Genomic DNA, 23,612 nt, shown 5'->3' on the forward strand with positions numbered 1-23,612 from the left:
GTCTCGGCTCCAAATGTGCCTTCTTTGCTGTATCGAGGGTTGTTGTTGTTGCAGACGTTTAGTTTACGTCGCACCACAAACAGGCGATTTCGCCTCCTTTGATACACATGTGGACGACAGAGGGAATGAGAGAGAGAGGGGAGGGGGGGGGAAATACGGAGAGAGGGTTTCTCACCAATGCGGGAAGACATGTGCTGTTCTTGTTTAGGGTAACCTGTGTCTCGAAACACGCCCAATTGAACGCGACCCAGTCTCGTGGAGTTTTCAACGAATCATAATAGGTACGGGTTACGTGATGGATAGAAGGCAGATGTTTTCCACCTGCAATCACTCTAATTATAATTCGTTTCCTGTTGCACTTATAGGTTTCGACTTCCAATGTGTGGAGGAGACTAGGTAACCGCCCACTACCAATAGTTAACGAGTATTTCAGAGCATTTCATAACGAGGGTGGTAATATCTATCACCTCTCGTCCAGCAGGGGTAAATCGGCTCCAACACAATAACATATTCACTGCCTTGTCATTGAGCATCTGTGCTCGTTTGGATTAGCGAATTCAAATAAAGTACACAAACAAACAGACAAACTACCAATGCATGAAGGTAAGACATTGTCACGATCCGTCACTCACCTGCAAGTGTGTACAAGTTGGTGCTCGAGCCTAGCCAGCCAATGGCTAGAACAAGAAGAAGGGGCGTTCCTCTCCGCATTCCGGATCATTTGCTTCCCGCTGCAGCTGCCCGGATTATGTGTGATGTGTTCTCATTCAGTATGCCCGCTGCTTGCATCGGTGAGCCTTACCACCAGTGATACACACTTGTCCTTACTGTACACGAGCTTCCATTGCAATTCTAAGGAGGCAGCTGTTAGTAAAGCAAAACCTTGACTTCAATAATATTATTGTTTTCCCTGCAGTCATGTGTACACTGCGTACAGACTGAGTTTCCGAACGGTCGAATGAACTAGGTTGAACGGACGCAGACACTTTTGTGTGCATGTGTGTTCCAGTACCAGTCTTCTGTCATAGATATCGACCGCACAGGTTTGCAAGGTACAGTGTTACCGTGTATCATAGCGATGGCCACGGGCTAGCTAGCACGGCTGCCCTTCGCCTCACTGCCGTTCTCACTCCATCTGCTGCTCCGACATGCAATTCTTACACGCGGGTATCCTATTATGTTCTTAGCAATGGGGCAAAGCGTTGAGAGTGTGAATGCGCACGCGCACGCGCGCGAGTGTGTGTGTATGTTCGTGTGTGCGTGTCTGAATCCCGCACGTGTTCAGTCCGTGGCGCTATTTTACTTGAATACACAATGTAGTGCGCCTCTTAAACTGTCACCAGCAATTACATGTATAGAATTTGGTTTCTGGCTAAAGCATTTCGCCTAAAGAACGTACATGTATGTAAAATGATGAAATGGGTTCCATGAGGTGTTTGGAACTGTTTTCCATCCACGTTTGTAGGAATAATCCAAATCCAAAGCCGGCTGGACAATTTTCAGGGTGAAACTTCTCCTGTAGTACGGTTAAAAGCACTGGATGTGCCAACCTGCGCGAGGCTGTGGCAGTGCTCCTCAGTAAATCACAGACATCTATTCATGATATCAATGCCCCGTCCACACTTCACACGTCCATGTTTGCACTAACTTCCACGCTAGTATCAAACATCTAGGCCTGCTCGTAGAGTATTCGATAGTGAATGCTGCTGTCTGATGATCGCTGAAATGCGTGAAACTTAAAGTTGCAACTACACCGCCTGTCGCCTCTGTTGTGTGTGTTCATGATAAAATCCAAAAATCCAAAATATCGAATGCGACAGTTTAAAAGAGATACTAAATCCGCGAAGGTGCAAATACACATAATTGCGCTCGCAAATCAGTGCCAAGCACGAAAGAGTTATAGACGCTTGAGAGTTGTAATCAAATCCACAACTCTCTGATTTTGAAGACACGCACCTCTGGCGAGAGGGCTGATAGTTGGAAATGGCAGCAGGCTGTGCATTGTACATGTAGGTATTCAGAGAGACAAAAGGTGTGCCCGACACCAAATACAAGTCTTTTTATGCAGCGTGCACAGACTAGAACCAAGGGGTTGGTCCTGTAGCTTCGACCTACGTACAAAATAGCGATCGTCAGACAGCACAACTCGGAGTTACAGCAACAAAACATTGGCTCTCTTCTCTACACGACTGTGTATAAGGCTCTGCATCTACCCATAGGTGCTGCAACGGCGAGCGCTCTCTCGAGCTGCGAGAAACCTCTCCCTGACGGAGTCTTGGTGTGCAATGTATTTCGCATTTACGGCTTCCTCGATTTGATTCATCCGTTTGGTTTAGACAATGTACCTCTTCAACCAACTTGTCCAGATTTTCATCCTGTGAATGCTGGTATCAATGAACGCTTTGAAAAACGTCACTTGAAGCGATAACATTGTGAATGCCTAGAAGTCCCATCGATCTTCCGTAAACACATAAACATGCGAACAAACGTCTCGGAGGCGGCAGCTATAACACAGCCACAAGAAGGACTAACTTGGCAGAAATCTGCCAATTTTTAGAACACCATCCGCCAAGAGCTGGTCTATAACTGTGGTACGCCCTTCTCCGGAGTCGGTCTTGTCAACGTTACAAGGGCGCCCTGTCAATGTCCGTTATGCACGGCTTGATTTCGCGCCAGTTGAGACTGTCCCCTCAGCCAGGTAATTGCCACGCTGCTTGAGAAGTACTGCTTAGCACGGTCGGTTGCTCTTCTGTCGGGTTGCTATGACGACTGCCTTTTCTCGAGGGTCTCTTTTCCTGGTGCATGGGTCTGTGTCATCTTCAGTGCCCGCCTTCTGCCCTTGGTAATATTATGTTGTTAATGCACGTCGGGCATTCGAAGTACAGAGTTACGTGGAGGGGGGGGGGGTTGGGGGGGGGGGTTGGGGGGGGGTTGGGGGGGGGTGCATTATTCCACTTCGATCCATTGATCTTTTGTGGGTTTTTCAAACTTCGGCCAACATGTTTAGCACGGTATCCGTGTTTCTCTGCGGGTTGGAAGAGTAACACATTGACAACGTGTTACCAGTACATGTATTGCAAATTGCCGAGTGAACAACAACAACAGTATTCCACTCAGGTTAGTATTCCACTCAGGTTAGTATTCCACTCAGGTTAGTATTCCACTCAGGTCAGCTGTCTCTCTTGTCACAGTATCAGTTGCCAGTGCAAGCACCCCCGCGACCTTGGTAATACAGGTGATTGGGATGACGTACCTAGCAGAACTGCGACTCAACTTTTGTTCTCCTTGTGAACCATGGTTATGGCTGAGCAGCCAGATCGGGAAGAGGGGGGGGGTCTATTATGCAAATGTACGTAGTGTCACTCTGCTCGTGCTCGATTGCGTGTGTTTCGTAGACTTTGCTTCGCCTTTCGTGAGGTGATCATGAACAACTTTGAAGTGGCGATGTTATGCACCCTCGAAATCTGTGTCCTGTCAGTTTCGCTGTCGTGTTTTGCCTTCTCTTGACCTCACTGCGAGCGATCAGCTAAAGCAGACGCTCGATTATCCAGTTAAGGAGGTCAACTCGTGGACGATGCGCTGCACAATGCAGCGAAACAAACCCGGGTTTCTTTACGACTGGTCACGTGTGATGGTGGTATTCCACACCCAGTGTTTTAGTGGCGGCATGCGCTTCAATGCCCTCGAAACATCACATCTGCCGTCTGGCTACCCAATATGGCCGTTCAGCGATAGTGGCCGGATATTTGAATTCTTTATTCTCACCATGGCACCATCGCCAATAAGACACAAGTTTACATGGAGATCGATTTGGAGTGGCAACACAGTAAGTTTCTACATCAAGTCTGCAGTGTGACAACCTCATCTCTCCAACGCCTGGACAACCAAGGCCTTCCATTGCTATTGCAATTAAATCGTAATATCCCTGAGGAGAGCTCAAGGGCGAACATTCGGAGACTAGTGTAATTGCAATTGCAGTGCAAGGCCTACATGTACATATAGGTTGTGAAGGCGTCGGAGAGAGAATTGATTGGATGCAGTGAAGCCTTCGAGTATTGAAGGAAATGATAGCCTCAGTATTCGGAATTCTAACATTGAAAACGGTAATAATTGCCTGTCGCGCCTTCACCTTGAAGGGTAGCAGATGACACCCACCATTGGCGCTATTACCACTACCTCCCAACCAAGTAACACACTCTGCACGCGCTAACCTACGTATCTCCAGATCGAAGCTGTTGAAAGATGCAGCAGCGGTGTGAATCCACGCGAGAAAGTGTCCTCGCTATCCAAAGGTGAATATCTTTAAAAGGTTGTTACAGTCAGACCTCGTTTATCCGGATCCCTCGCCATCCGGAAGAAAATAGTTGGTTACAAATGTACAGCATATGCCATGCTTACATACAGTATGTGTGTTCGATTATCCGGTTCCCTCGCCTATCCGGATATTTTTGTGGAAAACGGATGTGTGCGGTTATGCGAGGTCTGACTGTAATCACCTTTGTCGTACTCAATCTGCGGACAGAACTGATGCGTCCTTTGTAGACTCATCAGCGCAGCACAGAAAAAAACAGATCACCCTTTTTCAGTCATTCTAGCAAACACATTATAATCAAGGCCCCCAGCTGTTTTCCTTAGGCAGTATGTCGAAGCCTTCCTGCTGAGGCACTAAGCACAGGAATGTCTTCTTCGAAGTAACTCAACGGCTATCTGATGAAGTTCGAACCGGCACTGCTGCACCAATTCAAGAAGAGTACGTTGGTGGAGATGAGGTCAGATTCAGTGACGGTTTGGCGGCAGTCCATTCCATTCGCGAATCTGGGCAAGGATCTATGAGGTGTAGATATGGCTGGATGAATTGGCATCAGGTATTGTTGTGTTAAGTTCGGAAATTACTAGTCAGTATGAGAGAGAGAGAGAGAGTGAGAGAGAGAGAGAGAGAGAGAGATAGATAGATAGATAGATAGAGAGAGAGAGAGAGAGAGAGAGAGAGAGAGAGAGAGAGAGAGAGAGAGAGAGAGAGAGAGAGAGAGAGAGAGAGAGAGAGAGAGAGAGAGAGCGAGAGCAAGAGCGAGAGCCTCGGGGAGAGAGAGAGAGAGAGAGAGAGAGAGAGAGAGAGAGAGAGAGAGAGAGAGAGAGCGCGAGGGGAGGAGGAGAGAGAGAACAAAACAGGAATTTGCTCCCCCTCCACCACCCCCTCTCTCTGGCTGACCTCATTCACACCCGCAACATGACTCAGTCACTGCCAAATAGATTTGCCTCTGACGCTGTCCTGACCATAAATATTTCATTAGTGAGGGTGAAGAGTACTGAATGCCTAGAATGTTTTTTCGAAAGCACGTTTTTATACAGAGACTAAATCGAAGGTCGACCAGAGAGCGCATGTGATGGATGTGAAACAAATACATTCATGACCAGACCGAAACTGTCACTCGCGCTCATAAAATCAAGAAAACAATACTTTATTCACTGGTTTGAGGGAAAGGCGCACACGGGAAACGTCTGAAGAATCAATACTTGTCAGGAGTTATGAATCACTAATTGATATCGTGGAATGAGACTATTGAACTGTTCGTACCGCACTCTTCAAGCGTCCTGAATCTCGTCTGATCCAAAGAAGAACCTCTTGCTATTTTTGGATTTGGTCGCTGCACGTTTCATCCGCTCGTTGTCGTGAAAAGTAATGGCGAAGACCTAATGCGATGCAGGCCAATGCTGGGTTTCAGCCATGGAGTGGTAAAATACCTGTTTTTTACTACTCCATGGTTTTAGCTTTTAAAGCACGGTCACAACTGGACATGATGACATTGATGTATAGATGAGCGCCACAGCACGCACTGCATCCAACCCTACCAAGAGGTTGCGCGCACATCTGACAGCACATACATGTATCCCCATTACGCAGTACTGTACGCAGTTAGCCAGATCAAATCATGGCATCCTCTACCTGTGCAGTCAGTGGAGCCAAGGCGAGCTGAGAGCTGTACATACGGTGCCGAGAGGCGGGTTCACACGCCGGCCAGTGTGGCAACTTCCCCAAGTCTAACTCAATAATTATGTAATGTAATCTTTCCTCTGCTGTCTGAAATTAATTAAACCCTACTCCATTGTGTCTTTTTTTCTTTCAATCTTTTCATTTTTCCTTCTTATTATTTGTATGCATGTAGTCGATCTCGTGTAATTAATTAAGCAACACCGCCTGTTTGTTCTTCGACATGAATGTAAACCAACCCAACCCCCAAGACGAAGTGAATACTGCATTACTGTCTACAAGCCTCTTGGACGGGCAAAGCAAATGTGCTTACATAATATTATGACAGAAAATCTCAATACCAAAGAATTGAACAAAACGCCAAGAATCTGAAGAAAGATAAAACTTATTTAATAGACAAGTTCGCCAAAGATTGTCTGGGTTCGTGTCACGGGGCAAGGTGGAAATCGCGGATCACGGATCGCGGAACTTGATCGTGATTTTCACTGACAAGCAGTCATACTACTTGTAGTAGTCGAAAGTTTGTTTTATTTCCTGAGATGTCTTCTTCACGGGACAGATGGCTGACGACCTTCCCATCGCATCCTGGACCCTGGGCCTGGCTGAGCTGAAAGCCTTCCTGAGGAAGCGTGGTGCCTTTTTATCCGGCAAGAAAGCGGAACTTTTGGAACGGTAAGTAAAAAAATAATTTGTCAAATAGGTTTTGAGAAAGTACGTCTGATTTTTTCCTCTGTTCTCTTCTTCCCCTGGCCAGTGCCGTGTTCTACAAGAACAACCCTGATGCCCCGCGAACTCGGCCATCAGTCACCAACGCTGACTCTCGTGCTGTGGCAGCGGAGGAGACAGCCAAAGCACCTTGCTTCCCCGCGTCAGGCTGGTCGCACGATCCGTCCAGTTTTCCTGCAGTGACGACGTCGACTTTCATTGAGCACATGCTGAAATCTGGGAAATCGGTGCAGTGTGGAGGAGATGATGCAGGAGTGGTGATGGTTTGGCGGCCGTTGGAGAGAGGCAATGAGTTCTTCTTCGGAGGATACGTGCATGATGTCTCTGTGGCCACTAGTGACATGAACTCGTTTGTTGTTGGCAAGTGCTGGGCGTCACAGCACAAAACGACAAAGTACTGTTGTAGCATCCCTGCCCGACCAATACGGAAGTAGTACGGAACTAATACGGAGCTTTGCCTGATTTATAGTTAGTGTATCTCCGTATGTAAGCGTACGGCGTCTGCTGCATAAAAGCTGCTGCGCATTTCTGTTAAGATGAGATTTTGATAATAACGAGCTATTCAACCTCCAGGTGTGCACCGGAGAGGAAGTCAGTTATTTTGCCGTTTCTTCTTTCACTAATAATTAAATCTCAGGTGTGTACCTGAAAGAAGTAGAATAAAAGTAATTCTTGTTGATTTCACCGCGCCTACCACTCGGCTACCATTACATTGTTGGCAGCGGTGTAGTTTTAAATAAAACAACGTGATTCGACCCCAGACCCCCATGGCTCAACCCGCTGCAGCTCCCTGCGACGAATCAAGGGAGGGTATTCCCCAAGACCAGCAGCGTTTGATTTTCGCCGGCACGCAGTCGGAAGCAGGAGCCCACTCTTCACTTTGGTACTTCGCCTCCGTGGTGGAATGCAGATTTTCGTCAACACTCTTCCTGGCTAGACCATCACTCTTTACGTCACGCAAAGCGATGCTATCGACAATGTGAAGACCACGATTCAAGACGAGGAGGGAGGTCATTTGTCTGACGCCGAGCCAGCCGCTCTGAGTGACCGGCTCAACCAAGATGAAGATAAAACGTGGCTTGCTCTCCGCCGTAGCTCCAGCCGCCGCCGTGGTTACTAATGCTGATTCCAGGTATGGCATTTTCTTTCCTGTCTTCCTTCAGTCTCCCTTTTCTCTTCAGTCTTCCTTTATGCGAGTGTGTGAATCCAGTTTAGTTTGGTAGGCGTCTGATCATGGTGAGCCACGGCTTACCCAGCTAACGTGGGACAATGTGTGTGACAACGCCCCTTATAGTTATAGTGTATTCAGTTCGGTTTTTGAACTGCGATGTTCCTGGCGGGTTGTGCCAGCGTTGTGCAGCAAGAGTGCTGTAGTTTTTCAGGTCCTATTTGGAGGACAGTTCTTTCCCCTTTTTACCCCGAGAGATCGTGTGTACCTGGTGTGCTTCTACTTTATGATTTGTTATCGGTTCATTTCTTCTGTCTACTCTAAACGTTATCATTTCCGATATAATTTGCCATCTTCCGGTTGACGCTGTGTTCATAACTCTTCACTAATTTTTGAAAATACGAGGGCGTGATTATCTGTAGGAAGGGAGGGTGTAGTATCCCTGCCCGACCAATACGGAAGTAGTACGGAACTAAAACGGAGCTTTGCCTGATTTATAGTTAGTGTATCTCCGTATGTAAGCGTACGGCGTCTGCTGCATAAAAGCTGCTGCGCATTTCTGTTAAGATGAGATTTTGATAATAACGAGCTATTCAACCTCCAGGTGTGCACCGGAGAGGAAGTCAGTTATTTTGCCGTTTCTTCTTTCACTAATAATTAAATCTCAGGTGTGTACCTGAAAGAAGTAGAATAAAAGTAATTCTTGTTGATTTCACCGCGCCTACCACTCGGCTACCCATTACACTGTCAGAAACTCGTCCTTGCTACAGCCCCGGAGTCCACCAGTGCTACAGTAACGTATGCCACGTGTGAGGAATGTGTGACTGGCGTCGATGGAGGCCTCTGCTCTCATGTGTTTGCCCTCTTGATGGTGCTGGAAAAGTACCGCTGCACTGAGGAGGCAAGGTCCGTCACGTCATTGCCATGCAGCTGGGGTCCCAGACAACGAGACATTGAACCCAAGCCCATCATGGACACTGTTGTTGAGAGGGCGTCCATGGAGAGGAAGGACCCACCTGTCAAATGTTCCCTCTACGAGAGCAGGGAGCCAGAGCTGCGGACACCGTCAGTAGAGAATGTCAGCCGCTTTCGTGACTTGCTACCTGATGGTTGTGGCATGAAGCAGCTGTTGCCACGGCAGTTTTCTACTGTGACAAGCTTGTAGGTGCAGTGTGTGTAGTTAAGAGTGAAGACACCTTAACCGTCCAGTTCACTCGCAAACAGTACTACAGCCGTAGCGTGCAGGGGCTTGAGGAGCTTGTCCTAGTACCCTCCATAGCTTGACTCGGGAGAATAAAGTTGAAGACACCACTGCAGCTGTACTTATGGTTGACAAAAATGGTGGTAAAGACACACCTGGCAATATGGCGGTAAACACACGCCTGCCCACACACGCTCTCTAGGCTGCAAAGTTCTGGCACAGAGCTCTCCTTCTCACCACCACCACCATCAGTTCGCGCCTGGCGCCTGGTCGATGCATGGCTGGCGGTATCCGGCATAGCAGGCTGGTACATCAAGTAGCGCATGGCACATAGATGATGACACAGCAACGACATAGCTCGATTGCGACGTACGTTTCGTCCCCGCTGGACTCATCAGGCAATCTTCTTCTTGGATGTCTTCATACGGAGCTTGACTCGGGAGAATAAAGTTGAAGACACCACTGCAGCTGAAACGTACGTCGCAATCGAGCTATGTCGTTGCTGTGTCATCATCTATGTGCCATGCGCTACTTGATGTACCAGCCTGCTATGCCGGATACCGCCAGCCATGCATCGACCAGGCGCCAGGCGCGAACTGATGGTGGTGGTGGTGAGAAGGAGAGCTCTGTGCCAGAACTTTGCAGCCTAGAGAGCGTGTGTGGGCAGGCGTGTGTTTACCGCCATATTGCCAGGTGTGTCTTTACCACCATTTTTGTCAACCCTCCATAGCACTGACTAAATCATAATTATAGGAAGGGCTTTGAGGGCTGATCAGAGTGTAGCGTACCGCATAGCGGCAACGGTTATTATCTAACCGAATGAGACCTTTGGATAGAAGATTGGACTTGAAACCCGTAATGCTACAGGCATTCCTTCGTATGTCGAACCGCATATTCTGCCGCATGCTCCGACCGCTAACCGATCATAAACCCGGGTAGGTGACCGGCTTCACATTTGTACATTTATACCCGGGTATATGACCGGCCTCCTATACCCAGGTAATTCACTGGCTTCACATACCCGGGTGATAAGCTTCCAAAGTCATACAAACACATCTGACCGTGGCAATGATGAATTTACCTGGCCAGTGACTGCTAACTTCAGCCTTTCTGCAGCAACACACACACACACACACACACGCGCGCGCGCGCGCAAACGCGCAAGCTCACGTTAACGCCGAGACCATAGGTCGGTGTTGTGGGCTTGCCTCCCCATCACAGGCTTGCTTTGCAGCCCCTACTCTCCCTGCTGTTTTGTTATTGTGTACTCTGTTGTCTTCTCCCCTTCTGACGAGTAGGTTGTGTACTTAGTAAAGTAAAGTAAAGTTTGCACGTCCGCGTTCTTAGTAAAAAGAAACTAAAACACACACACACCTGACATACAGTGGAAACATGATCGTATCACCAGTTCCTTGGGAACAAAACGAATAAACACACACGCGCTCGCACACACACACACACACACACACACACGCACACACACACACGCACACACACACACACACACACACACACACACACACACATGCACGGCATGAGGTGTACATGATCCCATTACCATTCCGTTGGGAACACAACGAACACAATTGCATATTCTTAGCTGCAATTGTGATCACCCTGACCTGCATATACGCTGAACGCATGAAATGCCTACTTGTAGTCGAGGTGACGATAGAGAAGAACAAGAGAAGTGACACTTCACGTGTGTGTGATGCCTTTTCCTGTGGCTCCTCGGTATAGCGTGTTTCCGACCAACGGATGCGGAATGCTATCAATTTTTGAAGCCGGTAATGGTGAAGAAATCCAACACTTCACACAGCACGGTCCCGTGAATCACATGTTGATTGCACTAGTAGTCGTACTGTAATGCACTACTGTAAAACCTGTGACTAACGACCACCCCTTGGTCTTGGTCTTGGTCTTTAGTGGCAGGTGGTCCTTAGTTAGAGGTTTGCACCGCACAACCATGGATATGAGACCGTCCGTGCCTGGCGAAATGGTCTTTAGTACCAGGCTGGTCGCCAATCACGGTGGTCTTTAGTACCAGGCTGGTCGCCAATCACGGTGGTCTTTAGTTACAGGTTTTACTGCAGTTGAACGTGGCATACATGTAGGTGGACATGCACGCAGTCTGATACTGGACATGGGCCTGGAAGCGGCACAGTTCGGTATGAAGGGGTCGGATTTCTAAGATCCAGACTGCCCTAGGATCAGTGTTGTGTGTGCAACAACTACAAGTATGTTGCGAAGGTAGTAATATCGGGACTTTCTATTCTAGAAGTACAATGTAGCCTTGTAGGTCAAGAATCAAGATCAGCTTCTGTGATCGTTGGGACACAATGACCGGCGCATCCGCTGCAGGCAATGACATTACCCGGCCTGGCCATTTGCGACGTGCGCAATTTCGAGTGTAAGTGACTCATTGCAGGTGCAGATGATGGGTGCTAGTAGGGCAGACCCCAAAGTCAATCTGTTGCCCGCCCATATTTGCCTTCTTGCCGCACCTCAGCACAGCGCTCTCGTCCACTGGGTCTGCGCTGTGGAAGTAAATACTGTACAACACACGGGGAAAGGGATCCAAGCTACCTGAGCCCATCAGACACCCCTGTGGAAACGGTAACGGTACATTATGCTCTGGCTGTTCTCTGCGTGTTGCCATACATGTACATTGTACATGTACATGTATGGCATCACGCACATACCGTGTAGTGCACGCACACACACACACACACACACACACACACACGCACACACACACACACATACACACACACACACATACATACGCGCGCGCACGCCGGCATGTGCATCTACATGCGAGCTCCCAGCACGGAGTGCAAGCTGCCAAAGGGGCCAAAGGGGCATTGGGTGCACGTCAACATGAGCAGAAGGGCTTCGAGCCAAGAAATTATTAAAATAAATGGAAACAAGGAAAACGGTGGGGCACAAGTTATGCGTTAGAGTCCACCAACTAAACCAGGTTTTGAACAGTCAGACGTGCACAAGGTAGAACCACACTGACAATGAGTACTGTACTGAGACATTCCACGGCAAGTTGGAATTATCACTAATATGATGAGTAATATCCATGAACCTTCCAAGGCGGGAGGCCGTTGGTTAGCGCTGTCGAGCAGTGCTCATGCTCACTTCCTTGCCGTGGAATGTCTCAGTACTCCTTGTCAGTGTGGCGCTACCTTGTACATGTTAGACTGTTCAAAACCTAGTTTAGTTCGTGGACTCGATCGCATAACTTGTGCCCCGCCGTTTTCCTTGTTTCCATTTAAGAAACACTTCAACTATTCATTCCTATTTTAGCCATATTCCGCGCCATTCACACAATCTTTCGGTCTATAATATTATTTTAGACTGTTACAAGGCTCTTTTACGGGCAAAAGAATAACACAATGCATTTAAAAGTGCAATACAAAACTGGAGAAGAAATCAGGGAAATGCATGATTTGATGGTTTCAAAGCCGTTCAAGTCACAGACTAACGAACATGAGTAAGACAACGCTGTGATGCTTGAATGCGTATTGATTGTGTAGTTACATGTACGCGTGTACAATCATTATCATGAGCTGGAACTACCGCAGCGCTAGTACAAGTCCACATCCTCCAGTTCAGTATCACCAGGATGACTCGGGCTGCTGCTGTGCACGGCCTTGCTTCGCGACGGGCGATCTCCAAAAACGAGATACGATCTCACCCCATGCCCTGGCTGCTACGTCTAGCTGTACGATAGGCTCTCAGTCGTACAATGCCGTCAATGGCGCGGCTGCTACGTCTAGCTGCCGACTGTACCGGCGGCATTCGCTGTGTCTTTTCGCTGGCACACGACACCTAACCTTGCACCTCCATGGTGCCCGCAACACGATCATGGTGTTCGATCCGTCCACCTCCTGTGGTCAAGAAAACAGCACTGATGGTGATATTCATAGGTACAGGACAACAGGTTTCACTTTTACTTTCAGTTTCCTATGAACTCTCTTGGCTGAAATTGTCTTTGCCCCTCGCTCTCGGGTCCAACACATAATCAGTCTATCCTCTGATCGGTCTGAAGTGTTCACGGGCGATATTCGGTAACACCTCCACGCATCGCGCTGCGGTGAGAACACCTAATTCTCCTGGTGGCTGTGACGGATTTACGACAATGGTGTTCATGACATCGAGGACGATGAGATCCGTGGCTGTGATTTTCATCTCGTCGTGGATGCCGTGTAGTTTGGCCGTGATCGGCTCCATGCCGGGCTTTGACCGAGTGGAGCAGGCACAGGGATCTACCGTTAGTGCCGTTGGAAATCCACACAGCAATGGTAAGTCAGGCACGCGAATCTCGTTTACATGGAAATGTGCTTCAGTCGGAATGGAAAAATTAATTCAGCGAATCGGTGCTGTCAGGCTGACACCCGATGGCCGTGCTGGGAGTTTCAGTATCGCATTCCCATTGGTCTGCGTCGCTAGCTGTGGACTGTGGGTTCATGAGCATGTTCTAGCGTGTACCAGACGCCCTGAAACCTTGTTGTTCCAAATATTACCTTGCATTCCATGTACATTGGACGTTGCAGGTCACTTGTTCTGGAGCCTGCGATCGCCTTACCATGATTGTGTCGTGCACGCTGCAGTCATTGTCTACATAATGACACCCCTATTGAACATCTTGTACCTTGAGTGGCACGTCAAAAGCCTGAATCAGGAGAGGCATAATTCTAATCTAACTAACTTCTAAGACATCCTCGCTCGCCAAGTCGCGGGGTGCATCTCAACTTGTGTGTTGCAGGTTGAGCGCTAACAATATTGGAAAGATATCATCACTTGTATTATCTATTCCATGGCTAGATTTGTGGTCAGGGGGAGAACAAGTATGAGAAGTAACACGAAGATATCCATGCTTACTGGGGCCGTTATTGGGCAAGGCGGCGTCACTGTCACTCCTAAACGTATCGCTTCAGGGATACAGTACAATGACTGTATTCCATCATCGTAGACATACAATCATGTACATGTATATGTAGATAGTAATAGGATTACGCTGTCGAATTGGTAAGGGAAAGTCGTGGCAGACAAAATTTTACTGTGGTATGCCTAACGTCTTTCGATGAAAGAATAACTGAGAAATTGCTACCGGTCATAGTAAGAGTATCGATAACGCTACCGAGTTGCCGACACTTCATCCTCCTTCCTGGAAGGATATCCACATAGTATGTCATGCAGCCAAATAAACTACAGGAAGAAATTGAAGAGATGGGATTGCGTTGCTGGCTAATGAGTGTACGGTGGTACGTCCGCTGGCCCCCGGTCGCCAGACAAGCATTCTTTGTCAGAAGATGTCAGTTGTTTTGATGATTGGCTTGTGGCATGACAGTCGCAGTTACAACGGAAAGAACGTCCTCAGCTTAGTCTGCTATGTTCTCAGCTCTATCTATGACATTCAGCATTCTACACGACTAGGGGTTCGACGGATTCACGTCAGAAGACGTGACGATAGGTATACTGTAATAATTATTAAGAATGAAGCCGGTACTGGTTGGTCGTTGTTTCTATTTCAAAGTTAACTAGTGAACTAAGGGTGTGGCTGAAGGCTCACGTTGCGCTTTCGCCACTGACGCAGAGGTACTGTCACGTTTCAGATGAGTTCTATATGCAAAGTCTCCGTTTTCTTGAGAAGTTCGCCTCCCGAAACGAAGCCAGCCATCGAATCCCAAATTGACTTCCTGGGATGTGAAGGTGTAGCATGTACATCACAATGCCCATGCATACATGTACAGATGTAAATGCACGCCGTTGTGCTTTCACAGCCACACCTAGGCCAAGCCTTCGCAGTCATTGTATTGGGTCGTCATCCCGTTTGAATGTAAACAAATAATAATAAAAAGGAAAAGTTAGCCGGATTCGCGGCCGCATCACCTGACGTGTTTGGGAACACATCAAGCAAACACATTCGCATCGGCGGGCCACCAATTCGCCCATATATCCTCAGTGTCAAATTTGCCTGCTAAAAATCGAAACCGATCAACCGACCATTTTACTCTGAATGGTCTATGTCGGGAAAACAGCTACACCATAGTTAAGTGGTTGGAGAGACTGGTTTCATTCCACGAAGAGTAGCGATTTCATAGAGCACTGTATTACATATATTACTACCACCCCGCATCATTCTATTTCCTATTTTTATTTTTCTTCTCAGCTTCTTCTTCAAAAGCTGTTGACGGAGACTCCCTCGATTTAGGCTAAGGCCTGTGGAGAACCCATAAATACAAATACAAAATTGAGAGGATCGCTGGCCTCAAGCGAAGGTCTCCTGGTTAGATTCCTGGTGGTGACAGTCAATTTCTTCTTCAGACGTGTTACGTTATGTAATGTTGCCTTTATTGTATTTCAACATAGGCACAGGCATTGCTGCCTTCTTGCTGTGGATCATGGATGATCCCACAGCTTCTTGGCGATGATGAAAAATACAGTAGATTAGTATGATCAAAATAGGAACAGTATGGGAAATACGATGTCATGACTATAAGCAGACACAGAATAATTATATTGAGAGGCTTTGAATCGTTTTTATCAAAATCTAAAGATTTGGCGGGTTGGAAGGTGGGAAACAAAAACAAAAACAAAAAAGTCACAGTATTAATACCTTCTCCTGTTGACATCTTTCCCTCAAACCAATAAAAACTTGTTTTTTCTCTGCTGCATGTCGTCTTGTTCCTGCAGCGTCCTGCATGGCCAAATGGCTGCAGGTGTTCGACCCGCGCGTGTCGCAGGGTCGCATCCAGGACATCGAGCAGTTCCTGGCCACGTACATGGGCGAAACGGTGGACGAGATGCACGCCAGCACCACGAATCTAGGTACAATCGCACTGATCCTGGGAGGCGACAACAGGGCACAGCTGTTTCTACAGTGCATTCGTAAGACACTAAGACCATTATTTTTTGTAAGACGCAATACCATTTATTTATTTATTTATTTTTTAAAGAGAACACAAACATACAAATCATGTTGAAAGACAAAAAGTACATTGGACTGGGCAGGCGCTATCCACAATGCCAGTTAAGTAGCTGCGCTGATGAAATACATGGACTTTGTCGACCATGGGTCTCGGCGTCACTGTGCCATGTATGCATCAAAAATAATCATACGTTTATAATGAGCCAACATAAGAAAGTGACTGAAGACAGAAAAAGAAACATTACTAGCAATTGTAGGTTAGACGCGACTGGAGAGCCAAGGATAGAAACTTAGCTAAACATCGGGTCGTTGAATGTCATTATCCCATCAGTCAGTGTTGTGCTGGTCGTTGCGCGTTCTGACTCCCCAGCATCATGCTTCTACTTAGACTTTCATGTTAGCCCTTGGTCTAATACGACAAACACTCGAGAGTCATGCACTGATAATTATAACTGTGTACATATACTTCATTTAAAATGAAGATATGCTTTACCGTCATCGAAAATTGACCTTTCAATCATCACCATGCATCTGCCACCACCTTCCGTTTGACACGTCCAATAAGGGGCGCGTTCGGACTGGCGTGAATAGCCGCCGGAAAGCTGCAGCGTAATCCCGGGAATCGCAATCACACTGCACGTGTATCCCGCTGGAATGGCCAGTACATGATTGTGAAGCTTCGACATTTGAAAAATTTGAGTTGACTCAGTTTGAGTTGGATATCAAAATAAACTAATTCAGTCTGTTGAGATACTGGATCATTGTGCTTTTGCTTGTGCCTGTCGACGGAAAGAATACAGGTCGTCCCTCGTTAATACATAATCTCTGGGACTTGACAAATGTTATGTATTAACGGGGTTTATGTACTAAACGAAAGTGTACATAACTTGCTTGTATACCAGAATTTTTCACTTTTTTCAACTTTTCTGAGTGTTTCTTGCTACCATGACTAGGCAGCGAGATATTCTTGATTCCCTCGATATAACATAAAAATTATGTTATAACGGTCACATTTAGCGAAGATTCTACAGTTGACATGGTACATGCCCAGCCGCACCTGTACAGTCACTCGGAAAAAAACAGAGCTTTGTCGGTTTGTGATGTGCGCTCTGATTTCTATGCTAATTGCATCCACAAGTAGAAACTAGAACACGATGTGCCTCCACTGGAAGGCCAAAAGACCAGTAAATTATGTACTATTGAGGTAGGTGACATGCGGGTATGGAGAAATGTTATGTACTAACGGGGTTTATGTACTAACGGATTATGTACTAACCGACAAAATTTGTATGGAAGTGACCACGTTTCGTCCGGGACTTGAGATTTCTTATGTACTAACGGGGTTTATGTACTAACTGGACTCGTATTAACGGGGGACGACCTGTACTATGTCCGGAGTGTTTGGTGCTTGGGTGGCATTCATCCGCTCCGCGATCAGAGTATGACTTCTCGTTCGCAGTAAGCGTTTTGCCTGCAGAACGGCCCGCAAAAATCACCACGTACAGCTCCATGAACTCCCTCTCCATTGCTGAGTCGAACAAAGATTTCGGCATGATGGGAGAAGTTGGCAGTCTAGAAGTCAAAACTCAAAACTCAAAAGCATGCAGTCTAGGCGTTGGCGGATAATGCTCGAAAAGGTGGCAGATTCTGCTTTTTTTGCACCGAAATTGGCAGAACCATACAAACCTTATGGCGGGCAATTCCTCGAATTCTGCTCCATTTCTTTATCCAAATACCAAACATGCATGAAACTTACCAAAAAAAGTACCGAATTCTGCCAATTTTTCTGCCGGCATTATCCGCCAAGCCCTAATGCAGTCAGACTGCAAGAGTAGAGGCAGAAATAAAACGAAAAGACGGAACATGTGCTGCAAGGATATCAAAAGCGCTCCGCGTACCGCCGGAATCTGCATTCCACTGGCCTGCAGAGTGGTGAGAAACCTTTTCCGTGTTTACGCTGGCGGGAACATCACGTGAGCGATTCACCTTGACAACTTTCACATTCCGCTTGTTTTTTACGCCAGTCTGAACGCGTCCTTAGTAAGCGGTTTAATTGGCTCATTGTTGTACTGATCTGCACGCACTCAAACGGTGACAGGTGCCACTAATATCTCGTTGTGACCAATAGAAATGTACCTCTGAACGTCATTGAAAAGTATCCTACTTATCAAGGCTAACATGTGTACTTCACTAATTGCGTGTACATTAATTTGTCCTTTTCGGCGAAAAGACTGCCTCGCTGTCGATGTCAATGCACCTCTGTACAATGTACACGAGTACGCGTTGCTGTTGTTGATTTTAGTCATTTTATTAAATAATTTCACTCAACTCGTGGTCCATGACCAATTGGCACACAAATTGCGAGAGCGGGGTGATAGCCAACCACGGCATGCATGACAAGAAATTTTGTTTTTGAATTCGCTGGCCGGAACGGACAAGTGTATCCACTAATTATTATTGCACTCATCGATGCTAACAAAAGTATTTGCGTGTACATTTGCTCCTGTTCAGAGAAAAGACTGCCTCGTTGTGCCCAGAACGCACCCTGCCATTACGATGGGCAATGCGTTCACAAGCCCAACGGTGTCGGAACGTATCGCTGCAGCTGTCAGGAAGGCTACAGTGGCACGTTTTGCGAAAGTGAGTAGATTGACTTTTTTTGTTTTTCTTTTGTTTCAGTAGATAATTATTGACCTTTAGCGTTACGTCTCGGAACAGAAACTCCACAAAGGCAGAACAACAGAGACCGAAAATCGTTCTCGTAACTCGGAGTTTCGTGTTCATAAACACTCATCAGACGATAAAACATAATGATGTTATTGGCTATAGCTATATAGGGTAATTGTAGAGTAGGCTAAGGAACAGACACTCTATCAATTTAGGCTAAGAGCTGTCCATAACCGCCAAATTACCTCTAGATGTAATGGCAATTTGCTCTTTTTTCAAGACTTTTTTCCCGGCAAAAATTGACACAATAGATTAAAATGCAACACAACCCTGGAGAAGAAATCAGGAAAATGCATGTGTAAAATAAAGATTTTAAAACGCAAACCAAAAAGGAGATGTGCTGAGTACGCCACGCGTGATAATTGTACACATGTGCGATACATTTTCTACTTTTCTTGTCTCTTGTCGATAACCAATGACTGTACCAGTTTCACTGTTCGTGATATACGCTCTTAAAATACACATGAATCTCAGCCTTCGATAAGAATGACACCTCAACGAGTGTCGATTTAGTGCCTTTGGTACTGCATCAAAATGCATTGTGTTTCCAGCGGTGATTCAAGTAACGTTATAAAGCTCTATGAATGTTGACTGTACAGACCTTTCTGGGGTCACTGCCTGGTTGATGGCAGCATGAAATTTTTATTTTGCGGAGTTCGACGAATGCGTGCGTTTTGGTTTCTTCCGTATGTGTGTGTGTGTGTGTGTGTGTGTGTGTGTGTGTGTGTGTGTGTGTGTGTGTGTGTGTGTGTGTGTGTGTATGTCTGTGCGCATGTTTTCACTTGCATTTGTGTTTTTGTGTGTGTGTGTGTGTGTTTGTGTGTGTGTGTGTGTGTGTGTGTGTGTGTGTGTGTGTGTGTGTTTGGGGGTAAACATCTGTCCCTATCTTCATCCGTAGAACCTCAGGGATGTGCTGGTAATCCTTGCCTGAACGGAGCTACTTGCATCCAGAAGACAATAGCGGAGTATGTCTGTGTGTGCCCATCATTCTACGAGGGAGCTCACTGCGAAACACGTAAGAAGAAGATCATGATGGTACAGTGGGAAGGGTAGCGTCACGTGTCATGACATTGGCTGTTTAAATATTTGACTGGACAGTAACTCCCCCCCCCCCCCCCCCACACACACATACACACACACATACACATGCATACACCATCCTCGGTTTAGCAGTTGATATTTCAGTAGCATATCAAGGCGATGAGATGCACAGTAAGGGGACTAACTCAACGAGTGGAACTATGGCTCCCCACAATGGAAAGAACATTGTCGTTCCTTTCTTACAAATACCCGACGAGGAGATAACAACAATGAATAAGACATTTTTTAACTTGTGCGCTCATAAGATCATCAAAAAACATACTTACGAAGACAGTCTTTCCTTTCTTATCATAGGCTCTGACAGTGAATAGTGTGAAATGCCTAAGAGAACAATAATTAGAGTTTTACCAGCTGAGACAAGACAGCAACAATACTAATCAGACAGTACACTTCAGGGTCTTAGTCAGCATCTTTTGAGTATTCACGAGTCTACTTTCAAACCTCCTGAAAGAGCCTGACGTGTGTTGTTCTCCTTAGTACAATTATAGCTCTCAAAACAATCATCCAAGTGATGTTCACCGATTTGGTGTTTGTTCTCCCCTGTCCAGAGTGGTTCAGCCATGCTGTACTGGATCGCCTGTGGAAGGGTATCAGAGAGCTGACTGCCTCGCTGCGCCAGCAGTCGCAGGTCCACGAGAGCTCTCGCGGTGCCCTGGTCCGCATCAACGGCGACGTGAATAGTCTGCGTGGAAGCCTCGTGTCCAAGGTCGAGAACGTGCAGAAAGAGTTTCGAGAGACCAAGGATGGTCTACTTTACAGGATTTCGGGTCTGGCCAGCTCTCAACGTGTGGTATGTACTAGTAGCACCCGTAACTAAAGACCACCGTGACTAGCGACCAGCCTGGTACTACAGACCACCGTGACTAGCGACCAGCCTGGTACTACAGGCCACTTCGCCAGGCACGGACGGTCTCACATTCATTATACTGTAATTATGGTCGTGCGGTGCACACCTCTAACTAAGGATCACCTGCCACTAAAGACCGCTTTCACTGTCCCCAAGAGGTGGTCGTTAGTTGCAGGTTTTACTGTAGTGTAGTAGCAGACAGCATACCTTCCAAACTTTGCAAACCTGAGATCGGGACAATGACATACATAAGTATTGAAAATGTGTACTTGTACAAATGTAGCTGTAACATACAAGTTGTAAGGCATGCCACAAATGCACTTTTGGGTACCTATTATCACCCTCGGTCTGGGGACTAGGCATATGCGGATAATGCCGGCAGGAAATCTGGCAGAATTCGGTACTTTTTCTGGTACGTTTCATGCATGTTTGGTATGTGGATAAAGAAATGGAGCAGAATTCGAGGAATTGCCTGCCATAAGGTTTGCATGGGTTCTGCTAATTTCACTGCTTTTCGAGCAGAATCTGCCACTTTTTCGAGCATTATCCGCCAATGCCTAATGGGGACGGTCCCGGCCAAATCTACACGGTTGGCAGGTATGTAGACAGATACCATTGTCTCCGACCCCATTAGGCATTGGCGGATAATGCTCGAAAAGGTGGCAGATTCTGCTCGAAAAGCAGTGAAATTGGCAGATCCATACAAACCTTATGCCGGGCAATTCCTCGAATTCTGCTCCATTCCTTTATCCACCCAAACATGCATGAAACTTACCAGGTACCGAATTCTGCAAATTTTTCTGCCGGCTTTATCCGCATATGCCTAGTACTCAGTCCCAATTGTGCTTTAGCTTGGTTCGAATTACCATCAGGATCGATCTCACCGTTTGGTGAATGTATTGCAAAAATCGATGATGACGCGGTCATTCTGGAATGCTCTGGAAAATCTTGATAGATACTGGAACTCCATAGCACTTGCAGATTGGATTTTAGGTTCACATCTTCTGCCCGAAGCTGACGGCTGGATAGTTGGATTCCACTGTAACCTTGGCAACACAACCCATCCCATATCTTACGCATATCTTACATTACTTTTGCAGTGGGCAACCTCATGATCCAAATAGAAGTGCATGGGTATGTATCTGTGTTACCTTGATCATGATTCGACAATCCTGTTTTGTTCTTCTTTGGTGTTCCTCTTGTAGCTAGAGTACGTCAATCGCCTGCAGAACAAGGTGGATGGATTTCAAGGTAGAGACTTTGAGATGTATGGCCAGTTGTCCAAATTGCACTAGTGATTTGAGTCATCAGCAACTGATTGTCAGCTGGCAATGATGATGCATTTACGTGCGGTCTACAAGCGTTTACGCGAATGCTTGGTGAAATTCCGGCCTTTGTACTGTATGTTGATGTGGCATTTACGGTTAGCGGCCGTCGTGAGTTCCTTTCGGAAACGGACGGGATAAGTTTACTTTTTTTAATGTTGCATTTAATAATCGAGTAAAGATTCTTTCTCCGCTCGCACTGTACAGGCTGTTACAGGATCGACCATAGTCGTGGCGTGGGCTCATCTCGTGTCTACACGGTGCGTAGCAAGCCACTGTTCGATGCCTACTGCGACATGGCCACAAGTGACGGCGGCGGCTGGACGGTGATTCAGAGACGCAAGGGCGGCGCGCTTAACTTCAGTCGCTCCTGGGAAGAGTACAAACATGGCTTCGGCGAGCTGCTGGGAGATTTCTGGCTGGGCAACGATAAGATCCATCGGCTGACGACCGGACAGGAGGTTGACCTTCGCATGGAGGTACACGGCCAGCTGGAGCACAAGGGCAGCGTGGAAAAACATCACCTGACCTTTTCGGGCTTCCGCATGGCTGGCGAAGAGGACAACTATCGCCTGCACATCGGCCCATACCTGACGGGCACCATCCGGCACAGCGGCATCGACGCTCTGATGGCGTACCACAACAACTCCCAGTTCAGCACGTACGATCGTGATCACGACCTCAGCAGCAAGAACTGCGCCGCCGTGTTCCGCGGCGGCTGGTGGTACAACGCCTGCAAGCGCTTCGACCTGAACGAGGAGAACATCAACGTGAAATTGCTGACGTTGTACGCGCATCGCAAAGATTACAATCAGTTCGATCACGCCGTGGGCGATGTCGTGTTCGCCGAGATGAAAATACGACCGCAGCAGAAATGATCATCATGCGCACGTACCGGAGTACAACGTTCATGCGTTGTCTTCCGGGAGGACATAGCCTGGCAGTATTGGATAACACGTATACCTGGACATTGCCTTTCCAGGCTTGGACGATTGCACTCGTGATTGGAGCTTACTCGAACCGAAAATAATGGTAGCACCATCCATTCCATGCCAAACGTGGCATCTTCGTTAGAAGCACAACCACCCACAAACTGTTTGATCTGCAACTTCAAATAACCCAACTCAATACCATAGCCAATAAGCTAATCCAAACAGTTCAATACATTATTATATGCATGGGTAATTGTAGGTATTGTGCCCATTTCATATTGCCTTCTAATCATATTATTATATTCAGTAGTTCTACAACTGACGAAAACGGCAGCATACATTTCTACCGCCCACTCCACAACAGTGAACCTACAGTAAAACTTAATAAAAAAGGACGAATGAGCTACAAGTTAAAAGCTATACCGTCCACTAACACCACCAGTTACTAAACAATCAGCTCATGCAATAACAGTGTCGTGCAATGGTATCGCATGAGCTGATTCAGCCTGATTGTTTAGTAACTGGTGGTGTGGACATTTTAGAGTAACTTGTAGTTCCTTGGTCCTTTTTTTCTTCTATAAATTAATCCTTGGCTCTCCATCCGAGTCCATTTAAGCAATAATAGTTTTAAAATGTTTCGAAGCTGGGGAAAT

General features: G+C 46.8%; 2 protein-coding genes across 4 annotated transcripts in view; one reads left to right on the plus strand and one right to left on the minus strand.

The window, feature by feature from the left end:
* The window catches only part of LOC135821162 (pneumococcal serine-rich repeat protein-like), a 118,761-nt gene extending 117,792 nt beyond the window's left edge, over positions 1-969 (minus strand). Inside the window, exon 1 of one of the 2 annotated variants that reach the window (XM_065334231.1) lies at positions 633-962. In XM_065334231.1, the coding sequence (XP_065190303.1) occupies positions 633-711 (79 nt within the window). In that variant the 5' untranslated portion in view covers positions 712-962. Of the gene's footprint in view, positions 1-632 lie in introns of both variants that reach the window. The other variant, XM_065334232.1, reaches the window with a different exon arrangement.
* Positions 970-4,607: 3,638 nt separating this feature from the next.
* LOC135821163 (angiopoietin-related protein 7-like) lies at positions 4,608-23,484 on the plus strand. 2 transcript variants are annotated; one of them, XM_065334234.1, is made up of 7 exons: positions 4,608-4,865; positions 15,793-15,987; positions 18,539-18,667; positions 19,653-19,769; positions 20,404-20,645; positions 21,908-21,953; positions 22,235-23,484. In XM_065334234.1, exons 2-7 carry the CDS (start codon positions 15,801-15,803, stop codon positions 22,903-22,905), a joined length of 1,392 nt encoding a protein of 463 aa, XP_065190306.1. In that variant the 5' UTR covers positions 4,608-4,865; positions 15,793-15,800; the 3' UTR covers positions 22,906-23,484. The 2 variants fall into 2 exon arrangements, with proteins under 2 accessions (XP_065190306.1, XP_065190305.1); XM_065334233.1 differs by lacking the exon at positions 4,608-4,865 and adding an exon at positions 12,690-13,397.
* Positions 23,485-23,612: the final 128 nt, after the last annotated feature.

The sequence above is a fragment of the Sycon ciliatum genome, chromosome 7, assembly GCF_964019385.1.
Source record: "Sycon ciliatum chromosome 7, ocSycCili1.1, whole genome shotgun sequence".
Lineage (NCBI taxonomy): Eukaryota > Metazoa > Porifera > Calcarea > Leucosolenida > Sycettidae > Sycon > Sycon ciliatum.

What these genes read in the sequence shown, in the direction of transcription:
- LOC135821163 (XM_065334233.1), top strand. Translation starts at nt 13,235, where the DNA reads ATGGTGTTCATGACATCGAGGACGATGAGATCCGTGGCTGTGATTTTC. An exon ending in TGGAAATCCACACAGCAATG is followed by an intron (nt 13,398 to 15,792) that starts GTAAGTCAGGCA and finishes TTGTTCCTGCAG; the next exon opens with CGTCCTGCATGGCCAAATGG. An exon ending in TGGCCAGCTCTCAACGTGTG is followed by an intron (nt 20,646 to 21,907) that starts GTATGTACTAGT and finishes TTCCTCTTGTAG; the next exon opens with CTAGAGTACGTCAATCGCCT.